The sequence below is a fragment of the Odontesthes bonariensis genome, chromosome 17 (assembly GCF_027942865.1).
Source record: "Odontesthes bonariensis isolate fOdoBon6 chromosome 17, fOdoBon6.hap1, whole genome shotgun sequence".
Taxonomy (NCBI): Eukaryota; Metazoa; Chordata; class Actinopteri; order Atheriniformes; family Atherinopsidae; genus Odontesthes; species Odontesthes bonariensis.
Window position 1 is genome coordinate 3490840 of NC_134522.1, and position 11279 is coordinate 3502118.

Sequence of the window (11279 nt, forward strand, 5' to 3'; positions counted from 1 at the left end):
CAGCTGCTGGATCAAGGGTTCACTTAGTTTCTCACTGCAGCTACCTGCTGCTGGATCAGGGGTTCACTTAGTTTCTCACTCACTGCTGCTACCAGCTGCTGGATCAGGGGTTCACTTAGTTTCTCACACCATCAGACTCAGTGTCATATGTCATGCGTTTCAACTTTAAACCAGTTCAGAACAGACTTCCGTCTAGTTTTATGCTGATTATAAATTAGTTTACGTCATTATATAAATAAAATACATATTAAATTTCTCATCTATTATTTTTTTTCCACACCAAAACCAGTTTTTTCCAGTTAAACTGGTTTGAACAGGTTTGACCTTTCAGTGCTGATGTGTTCGGGTTTGTGAGGCAGATAGGAAACTCATGTCCTCAGAGCTCCGCGGATCCACTCCACCACCATTTTGGCGACTTCCCGCCCCGCGTCCAGGACGAAGGCGTGACGGAAACCTTTCTCACACAGTCTGAAGTCTCCGTGTGGGAAGTCCCGCTTGATGTCGTGGAAAAACTTCACCGGGCACCAGTGGTCTGTGGCTCCGTAGTAAAATATCAGCTGGAAACACAAAGAGCTGTTAAATACTTTATATTTAAAAACCTGCCACAGCTAAACCAGGAACCTATAAATCTGTCTCAGGCTTACCTTGTCGAGGTTCTTCTTTATCGTCACGTTGTCTCTTTCCAAAACCATCTTCATTTCCTGACCCCCCAGGTACATGGAGTTAGCTGCAGGAAAACGACACTTTTAAACTTTAAACGATTATTTACGACTTAAATCTTGTTGCATCGACGCTTTGATGCCGCAAATATCTGAAGGAACAAGTTGAAGATGAGCCGATACTGAACGGTAAAATGTCTCACTTTCAACATCTGATGTGTTTTCTATGCATTAAATATTTCTATATATTAAATATTAATTATAATATTTAAATATCCTTTCCTTTCGTTTCCCTTCCTTTTGTTTCCTTTTCTTTTCTTTCCTTCCTTTTCTTTTGTTTCCTTTCCTTTCTTTCCTTCCTTTTGTTTCCTTTCTTTCCTTTCTTTTCTTCCCTTCCTTTCCTTTCCTTTTCTTTTGTTTCCTTTCCTTTCTTTTCTTTCCTTCCCTTCCTTTTGTTTCCTTTCCTTTCTTTTGTTTCTTTTCTTTTCTTCCCTTCCTTTTGTTTCCTTTCCTTTCTTTCCTTTCCTTTCTTTTCTTTTCTTTTCTTCCCTTCCTTTTGTTTCCTTTCCTTTCTTTCCTTTCCTTTTCTTTTGTTTCCTTTCCTTTCTTTTCTTTCCTTCCCTTCCTTTTGTTTCCTTTCCTTTCCTTTTCTTTCTTTCCTTCCTTTTGTTTCCTTTCCTTTGTTTCTTTCCTTTCCTTCCCTTCCTTTTGTTTCCTTTCCTTTCTTTCCGTTCCTTTCTTTTCTTTTCTTCCCTTCCTTTCTTTTCTTCCCTTTCCTTTTCTTTTGTTTCCTTTCCTTTCCTTTGTTTCTTTTCTTTCCTTCCCTTCCTTTTGTTTCCTTTCCTTTCCTTTTCTTTCTTTCCTTCCTTTTGTTTCCTTTCCTTTTCTTTTCTTTCTTTCCTTCCCTTCCTTTTGTTTCCTTTCCTTTCCTTTCCTTTGTTTCTTTCCTTTCCTTCCCTTCCTTTTGTTTCCTTTCCTTTCTTTCCGTTCCTTTCTTTTCTTTTCTTCCCTTCCTTTCTTTTCTTCCCTTTCCTTTTCTTTTGTTTCCTTTCCTTTCTTTTCTTTCCTTCCTTTTGTTTCCTTTCCTTTCCTTTCCTTTGTTTCTTTTCTTTCTTTCCCTTCCTTTTGTTTTGTTTCCTTTCCTTTCCTTTCCTTTCATGTGCTGTGCAGACCGAGCAGCAAACAGCGTAACAGGCGCGGCTGTCAGCAGGCGGCAGCAGGCAGTGATACGAAGGGAGAGAAAATAGGGCCAAGAGATTGTGAGGTCTGACTTTTTCCTGGAGAACCATTTTGTGATGCAAATGCGACACAAACAGCAGACGTAAACATAAAGATTCAGACTTCTTTTCACTCGGTTAGGTTTGGGCAACACAATAGTAGGCGGTTAAACCTCCTGATTATGTTCAACCGGCACAAAATATTTCTCAGATTTACGCAGTTAAACCTGTTGGTTACGTTAAGGCATTTAAGCCGTTATGTTGTGTTTAAATAACACAAAGCCCTGGTTAGGTTTATTCACTTACAATCCGTGGTCAGGCTCTGACAGTTAAACCTCTCAGTTATGTTTAGGCACTTAAATCCTTCTGTTAGGTTTAGGAGAGACAATGTCCTGGTTAGATTTAGTCACTTACAATTCTGGGTTAGCTTTAGCCAATTAAACCTCTTGGTTATGTTGAGGCTCTTCAGCATTTTTGTTAGGTTTAGGAAAAGCCACAGCTTAACCTTTCCGAACCTTAACGCATATTGTTTAGAGAAGCAAGACGCTTTATTTTTTAAACCCCAGCCAACTAGCCGGACTACCTTCATCAACACCAAAACGAGGCTGGAACTCTGCTCACAGGACGCAGCAGGGGGTAAGAAGATGTTCATAAATGATGTTGCTGATATGGGATGTCATACAGCTTCATGTCAAAAGAGGCGAACTATCCCTTTAAAGCATGCGTGCTGGAGCAGGGAAACATGGGGAACGCTGCTCTGAACTCAGCGTTTGGCTTCTCTTCCCTAACTTTTTCTCTCTTTCTGTTTGTAACGACATTTAATGTGTAAAGCTGCACCACTTGGGCCTAAAAACAGTCGATTCGGTGAATTTTCCACAGAGAATGAAGCACAAGAGGAACACCGACCTCCGCAGTCTCCACTGAGCAGCTCCACCGAGGGTCGGATGATGCAGCGGTCCAGCGAGGGAACGCCCCGGAACACCAGCGTGATGAGGCCCGCTCTGAGGCTGTCCGGCAGCAGGGAGAGCAGGAAGACGGGCAGGTAGGCCAGGTAGCGCATCTGGCACAGCACGGGGGTCATGACCTTCCCCTGGGGAGTCTGAGCCATCCACTCGATGGTGGGAAACAGCATGACGGCCTTCAGGACCTGCACGGAAACAAGGAAGACAAGGAAGACGCCATAGATATGTATAGAATGGCTAGATGTGTTACGTCTGAGTTTAGAACGTCCGCACAAGTCGGCCATCTTACCACAGGGTGAGATGTCCGGGAGACAGTCAAACCTGAGGTAACCATAGTTACGGTAAGTGATCTGCTCTGACGCTATTACTCTTATCTCGCAGAAATCTCCACGATTTTACGCTATTTTACATACTAAAAGACCCTGTGCGATATTTTATTTATTCGGTCATCTGTGCAATAATTCACGTCACTACTGTGCAATATCTGATCTATTTATGGTCAGACTATGTGCATACAATGTGTAATTAACACAAGTGTAGTGCAATATGGGCAATAACTCAACCATAGTGCTATAACTTATTTTATTTAACTCTCTTTACTTTGTATATCTTGTATAGCCTATATTCTTTTTTACACTTTGTTTTAGATTATTCTATATTAATTCTATATTATATTAATTCTTCTATATTATACTGTATTTTAGATTTATAGAGATCCTATGTGTGTGTTTGGAGCTACTGGGGACTTGAATTTCCCTGAGGGAGTCATCCCAAGGGGTAAATAAAGTTGAGTCATGGGGCAAATAAACGTGAAATATTTAAGTTTTTATTTAAAAAAATAAATATGGACTTCATCTGTAGTGTGATAATTAGCTTACTACTTTGATGTTTATAATAACCTAAACGTTTGAGAATTAAGCAAGTTATGTCTTGATTGTTTGAATGTTTCACCATCAACACAAACACAAACGAGAGAGCTGCCTGTGGTAAGATGGCGGCCATCTGCGGACGTTCGACTCCGTTGCCCAGCAACGCGGACGAGACATCTAGCCATTCTATACATATCTATGGAAGACGCCTTCCGTGAGACCTTCAGGGTGTCCCTGGACGTTTTAAACTGGTTTCCCCCCAAATGTTTGACAGCAGAAACCTTGAGTTCGGGGTTCCTCTTTATCATCTGCAGGATGATGTAGCAGCCGATGGAGTGGCCCACCAGCACCAAGCTGGTTTCTATGGGAACGTGTTTCCTGAGGAAGGCCAGCTTGTGTTCGATCTGCCCGTTCAGCCCGAACACGTCTTCTTCTGCTGCTGCCGAGCCGTCTGTGGGACACCAGAACCCTCATCTAACAACACTTATTTCCTGAAAAGCTTATGGGAAAAATAACTCAATGTTAAGATAACAGACGAAGGCTGGAACGATGTGTGGAAGAACACCAAAACATGCATGCAATGGAGTGAGAACCATGCAACTACAGCTCCTGCATAGGGCCCACATATCTCCCTCTCATGGTCATGAGTTCAACCCTAACTCAAGTGTAAAACAGAAACCGGTCGTCTTACACATTGTTTGTGGCACTGTGGAAAAGTACAGCAGTTTTGGTGGGTCATTGAGCAAGAAATGAATAAGATTCTGTCCACTAATAGAAAAAATGACCCCTCATATCTGCTACTTTGTCCATTACTGACAAATTTAAAAGAAAGCTTCCCCAAATGCTTGCTTTCTGTGCTGGAAAGTGTATTCTTTTGAATTGGACAATAGATAAAGTCCCATCTAAGGCTCAGTGGCACAGGGTGATACTGGAATATGTTGCTTTGGACTATCTGACGTGTAAATTACAGCAAAGATGATGCTTTCTGTAAAACATGGGAACCCTTTTTGTCATGTATTGGTTTGAATATCTCTTTGTATCATAGCTGAGAATGCTCTGCCTCGTAAATTACACCATTTAATTGATGTGTTTTTGTTTCTGTGTACCTTTCTTTGATCGTGTGAATGTATCATGCATCAGGCAGTGTACACCTGGTTTATTTTGCGTGCTTATCTTATTCATATGGGATGACTCCTGAATATCTCGCCTGTATAAATTTAAATCTGAATTTAAACTTGGATGTGTATGTGAGCCAAATGTGTGTGTGTGTTTGTTTTTGTCGTGTTTTAAAAAAAATAATAAATAAATAAAATAATGTTCCTATAAAACCTTTGGTCCCTGTTTCTGTTCAGATGTGGTGCAGAACCCGTACCTTCCACCATGTCCATGCAGCCCGGGGGTGCACAGTGGCCGGCGTGGCTGATGGCCCACACAGGGTGCCGGTGACCCAGAGAACTGTGGATGTTCTGCATGAAGGTTCTGTAGAAGCCCACCACACCTGGGTTACCTGGGGGGGGGAACAGCAGCAGATCAGCAGGTGTGAGGGTGGTCTGAACCCAGAGGTGTGAGCAGAATGGCATGTGTGGGGGGGCTGTTAGCTCATCTGGGGGGGGCAGAAAACAATACCTGAAAAAAAAAAAAAAAAACGGTGGAAAACCACTACTACAACTTCAAGCATAATAATAATAATAATAACAACAATAATAATAGTAATAATAATAACAACAATAATAATAACAACAATAATAATAATAGTAACAATAATAACAACAATAATAGTAATAATAATAGTAACAACGACAACAATAATAATAGTAATAATAGTAATAATAATAATAATTCAATTCGGTAATGAAAATATGGTCACACTAGCATAACTCATGACCGTCAATTTTTATTTATTATTTTAATTAACATGCTCCACATTCTCCATTGAGGGTTTAAATTTAAGTAGATACTTGGGGCGAGACATCCAGCCAACTCCAGCTTTTTATTACCTTCATTAAGTCTACATTTCAGATCATTATATACAACAAAAACATCCGAAAATGTGAAAATCGCCTTTTTTTAAATAAATAAAGCTATAAACTTTGCAGATATATGCTTTTTTTTTTTTAAATCACCACCTGCATTTATTCTATCAATACAAGACACAAACAGAGATAATAAATCGTGGCCTTTTTTCTGGCCAGTTTTCTTTGGATGGACAGGGCATTTCTCAGGGGGGCAGTGTCCCCCCCAGCCCCCCGTAGTGTTGGGCTACCTGGGATGATGAGGAACAGCACCCTGTGGGCGGGTCTCAGCTGGCAGGAGCCGAACTTCAGCAGCTCTGTGGCGGCTCCGCAGCAGAAGGTGAACTCGGTATGCGGGTCGTCCCTCCGGTCGTTCACCGGGTGGTTCATCTTATCAGCGGGTCCGAAGGTGGCTTCACTCCGCCCTCAGAAACATCCAGGCCCGTCTTCTTCCCTGAAAGAGCGAGAAACAACGCGCTGTTACATCTCACTCACATTCAGGCCAATGCGACAAAAGTCAATAAAACATTGCTTAATGAATCTTTGCGTTCAACACAACTTTATACACACAACAGGTCAACAGGTAACAAACAGGACCGAGTCACCGGGTTCAGTTACAGCCGCTGGGATCAGTTTACCTCTGAAAAACGCTGTAAAAATCAGAATATCCTGATTTATCCTGATATATCCTGATTTATCCTGGTCTTATTGGTCTTATTGGTCTTATTGGTCTTCTGTCAGACTCTGGAGGAGCTCCTGGATCCTGCTAGTAGCTGATGCGTTCAAGAACAACTGGGAAAACTGGGATTTATGTGTTCTCATAGGCACCGTCAAAGAAAACGCAACCAGAATGTAATTTGTTGTTTTGTTTGGACATTATTCTGGGGAACTCGGGTAAGATTTGTCAGCGCATCCTCCTCAAAAAACGAGACGCAAAAATGTTAGTGCATTTAACTCTTGGATATCGTAATAAGTGTGTCTAAAATTTTATTTCCGAGGAACAAGGAATGCAGCGAGATGATACATTTCTTCTTCGTGTGAAACGCGGCTACGATCCGGCTCACGGTTACAATACTGCCCCCTCCCGTTCATTGGTGTAGTTATTTACTCCACAGAAAGGTGACGGTAGAACCTGGAATAATGTTTATTCTGCTGCTTTTTTTTTTTTTGGTTTCTTTGAAATAATTAAAATAATAATTAAAAAGAACATTTGACTGAAGATCCTGGCTTTGAAAAACCAACCGTAAAAAATTATTCAGATTTATGGTGGAAACAGAATAAAATGCTGATCTGTGAGCTGCTGAACAAGAAAGTTGGACCCTGACTGATGAAGAATTATGTTTTTTATTAGTTAAGTACTTAAAAAATTCAAGCAGTCAGAAAAGGAGCTGAAACTAAGGACAAAAAATGACAAGAATTTGAACCTTTTTGAGGCATATTTGAATTGTTTTAATGTTTAAATGTCTTTACTGCTTTAAATTGTTCTTCTTCATCTTATTTAATGACTTTTTCATTAAAAAAAAGTTTACAGACTGATTCACTTTTGGGAAATAATCGCAAGTAAAATTCTAAAACAGCTCAAGCTGCCAAATTTCTTTGTTTTAAACATAAATCTGTTCATTTCCCTGAATAATCTTGACTGTTGCTTGTTTTTAAATTCATTTAAATGATTTTATTTGTTTCTCTTTATATTATTTTATGTATTTTTAATGCTTCTTCCACTCCCTGCTGCAATGCTTTTATTTTATGTAAAGCACTTTGAATTGTTTGTACATGAAATGTGCTATACAAATAAATTTGATTTGATTTGATTTGATAATAAAACACTTTAAGTATCTGAGTTTCATTTCACTGCTGAGGGGGAACTTCATCCTCCTGTTTGCAGGATATTTTGTTTGTGTTTTACAGTTATTATTACCCAACAGACGTTGGGTGGGATGAATAATGAGAACAGCGTCTCATTTGTATGTGTTGTAGTTTAATTTAGTCCAGTTTGGAGTATGAAATGGCCAAACTTATTCTCCGTTGTTGCTGCTTTCTTCTGTCACTTCCTGGTCAAAGCCTTGGACGGACGCTTCAGAGCTTCTGAGCATGTGCAAGCCCAACCTCATCATCGGTGGAGACTGTCCATCACAGAGTGATCACATGGGTCATCTATATCTCTTACCACGTTTGTAGATTTACACACTTAAAAAAATCCTCATGTTTATCGGATTATCAAAAGTCTTTGTGAGGATGAAGTGCAACAAAACCCAAATATATGCTCAGAAGAACAGAAAAAATTACGTTGAAGCGCGGCCGCCATCTTGGATGGGTCTCCAATGCCTCCACATTGCATTTATTTCCACTGAGGAAGGTGTTTATCCCCAACTACAATAATCATAACTCCCCGGATTTTCATGTCTCTGGTCTGAACTCGACACAGAAACATGTGGCGTGACGTCACTTTGCTGCCGTAAAGCGAAGCAGAACACGGCAGCAGCTGGAAGCTGGGGGCCGAATGTCCGCGGCGTGGAGGCATTTTAAACTGTGAGATATGCAAACTTTGGGATTTAAAGAGGTGGCGAGGACATGGCTAACATCCCTGATGAGAACAGGAACAGGCTCAAACCTGACAAGGTAGAGATGTTGGTTTCCATCCAGAAAAACGTACATTTCCTTCTGTGAAGCCAGAGGAGGAGATTAAGAATCAGGAGTGCAGTTAAAGCACATTACTGGCCTTACTTTAGAACACTGTGGCACTTTTATTTGCTTATTTGTTGACATGCCTGCAGGTATTTCAGGTTTTTATATTAGACATTGTTGCACTAAACTACAATGTGAAGAATCTGTTTATTACTTGATTACTTTTGTTGAAGCTCCCTCACAGAAGTGCTCTGTTTATAAGTGTTAAATGATAAAATAAGTTAAGAAAATTTAAAAAAAATCAGGGACATCCTGGATCTGTTTCTTCGTTGTTCTTCATTTTTTTAATGTTCTGTAGAAGTATCGGATCGGGACTCAAAACCAAATGACTCGGACTCGGGGGCAAAAAAAACCTGATCGGGACATCCCTAATAATTACCAAACAGATGTTGGGTGGGATCAATTATGAGCGTCTCATTTGTATGTGTTTTAGCTTAATTTGGGCCAGTTTGGAGTATGAAATGGCCAAACTGTGTACCGTTTGTGCGTGGTTTTTCTCCGTTGTTGCTGCCTTCTTCTGTTACTTCCTGGAAAAAAATGGGACTTTTCTATCATACGTCACCTTTAATGTTCACGGAACAAACTGCTCTTAATCGGGATGATCCATAATACTGAAAAGTGGGGGTGCTCGGTGGCGTAGTGGGTTGAGCAGCCGCCCCATGTACAGAGGCTACAGTTCCGGTTCGAGTCCCGCACCGGACGGCCCTTTGCTGCATGTTTTCCCCCTCTCTCTGCTCGCTACTTCCTGTTAGTGATGGGTCATGCGCACAAGCATCGGCTCTGAGAGCCGGCTCCCAGTTTTTTTCCATTGGCTGCTTAGGTTTCACTTTCAGTGCTCAGTCCCAGCTCTGGTTACAGAGCTTTGTTATGATTGGCCAGCATGACGACCAGCACGCGGTATTCACGTGAGAATTAAGGCAGGGGTCTTCAACGTTTTTCAGGCCAGGGACCCCCAAACTTATGGAGAGTTGGAGCAGGGACCCCCCTACTATTTATATGGCATACAATTGTGTTTTATATTTAACGGGGCCTAGTGCCGTGTATAAACATAGCTACTCTGTTATTGTACATTCAATACTAAGCTATTCAAATAATACACAGGTTAATATATTCATGTTTTTATTTTAAACATGTGCAAGGTACAAGGTGGCCGTGCCACTGCCATTTATAAACAAACATCTTGCATACAACACTGAGCTATTCAAATAATCCACAGATTTTAACTTTAAACATGCATGTAGATGGGACAATGAATCCTCAAACCATCTGTGGATGGCACACGTTTGCACACAATTTGTGAGAAAAAACTGTTTTAAAAAAAAAAAATCGAGGCTAATCAACCAAAGATTTCGCGACCCCCCTGCAGTACCTCCACGGACCCCCTGGGGGTCGCGGACCCCCTGTTGAAGACCTCTGAATTAAGGAGTTTGGTTCTGGTTTTGGTTCTGTTCTGTGGATTTGTTTGAAATTTTTTGGTTCATTTGTCCAATAAAAGAGTTTAATTGAGGACATTATTAATGTTAGCTTGAGTTTGGTTCTGTTCTGTGGATTTGTTTGAAGTTTATTGTTAATTTGTGCAATAAAAAAAGTTTAATTGAAATAAACAAATGTAAAAGTGGTTTTGTCACAGAATAAATGCAAAGAATTAGGCAATTATAAGGTCTCTCATAAAAACACTGAAAGCACATAAACACATGAACCATGATTTTTTTTTTTGCAAAGTTAAGGTAAAATATAGGCTACAAAAGATCCTAAATAAAGAGCCGTTCGGGAGTCAAAAGAGCCGGCTCTCGGAAAAGAGCCGAACTTCCCATCACTACTCTGAAGCTTCCTGTTCTCCTGATGTAAGACGGAAATAATGAGAATACAGATATTTGTCTTCGCTGTTCTTTAATTAAACACCGACAAACTGTAACATACATGTGAGAGACTGAACTGTAAATATCAGCAAACACGAGTCCATTTTATTTAAATTAAAACACCTTTAAACCGTTTTTAACGCATCATCTCGTGCTTCAGTGCCTGAACTGAGTCGGCCACTCGCCGAAGGATTTCCACAGGAAGGGTAAAGGAATTTCAATGTCCACCTTGTCGTTGGTCACCCTGAGATACGGCGCCGTGCTCTGAGACGCCTGCTTCATCCGGTCCACGCCGTCGCTCAGAGCTTCGGAGAGATTCGACTGCAGCACGCCGATGAGCTCTCTGGCGCCGCTGTTCACTCGCTCCGCGTCGGCAGCGGTGTAGAGCTCGTGAATCATCAGTTTGACCAGGTCTTTGTACTCAGCCGTGCGTCTCTTTGCTTCCCCCGTGAGCTCATTCGAAGACCGAAGGACTTCTGCGTAAACCGCGTCGACCCTCGAAGCCATTTCTGAGTTTTCATCTTTCAGGAGGACGAGGAAACTTTCGGCTTTTTCAGCAACGAACCGGAGAGCATTGCCGACCGTCTCGTGAAGCCAATCGACCCCTCGGCTCACGGAAAACTTCAGATTATCGTACGCAGAGTCCACGCGAGACAACAGCTCATCCATGACTTCGTCTCCGTTGACAACCACGTCGGTTCCGGGCACGGCGAACTCGGCGCTCCTGATGTAGACGGAAATGCTCTCCAGGAGTTCGACGAACCGTTGGACCGCCCTGTCGGTGGCTCTGAAGACGAGCTGACGAGCCTTCTGGAGGATTTCCACCACGGAGAGCTCCCCGTCGGATCCAGGAACCGCGAACCTTCTGGCACTGAAGATCTGTGTGGCTGCATCCAGCAGCACCGAGATCCTCTCCCCGCCGCGCCTCACGGCCCGCCTCGCCTGGCGGATCAGCCCATCGATACCGTCCTGCACGTCCAAGGCCAACAGGTGATCGGAAGCCTTCCTGTAGAGGT

General features: G+C 41.8%; 2 protein-coding genes across 2 annotated transcripts in view; both read right to left on the reverse strand.

Moving 5' to 3' along the window:
• Positions 1-35: 35 nt before the first annotated feature.
• On the reverse strand, positions 36-6503 carry ldah (lipid droplet associated hydrolase). Its single transcript, XM_075448466.1, has 7 exons — positions 6358-6503; positions 5971-6173; positions 5080-5214; positions 3989-4158; positions 2783-3023; positions 645-727; positions 36-557 (listed from the first exon to the last, which is right to left on the reverse strand). The coding sequence occupies exons 2-7, from the start codon at positions 6107-6109 to the stop codon at positions 369-371; spliced, it is 957 nt and encodes a 318-aa protein (XP_075304581.1). The 5' UTR covers positions 6110-6173; positions 6358-6503; the 3' UTR covers positions 36-368.
• Positions 6504-10419: 3916 nt separating this feature from the next.
• apoba (apolipoprotein Ba) overlaps positions 10420-11279 on the reverse strand; it is a 36372-nt gene continuing 35512 nt past the window's right edge. The window contains exon 29 of the mRNA XM_075447960.1: positions 10420-11279. This exon is cut by the window's right edge and continues 325 nt beyond it. Coding sequence (XP_075304075.1) covers positions 10420-11279 — 860 coding nt within the window.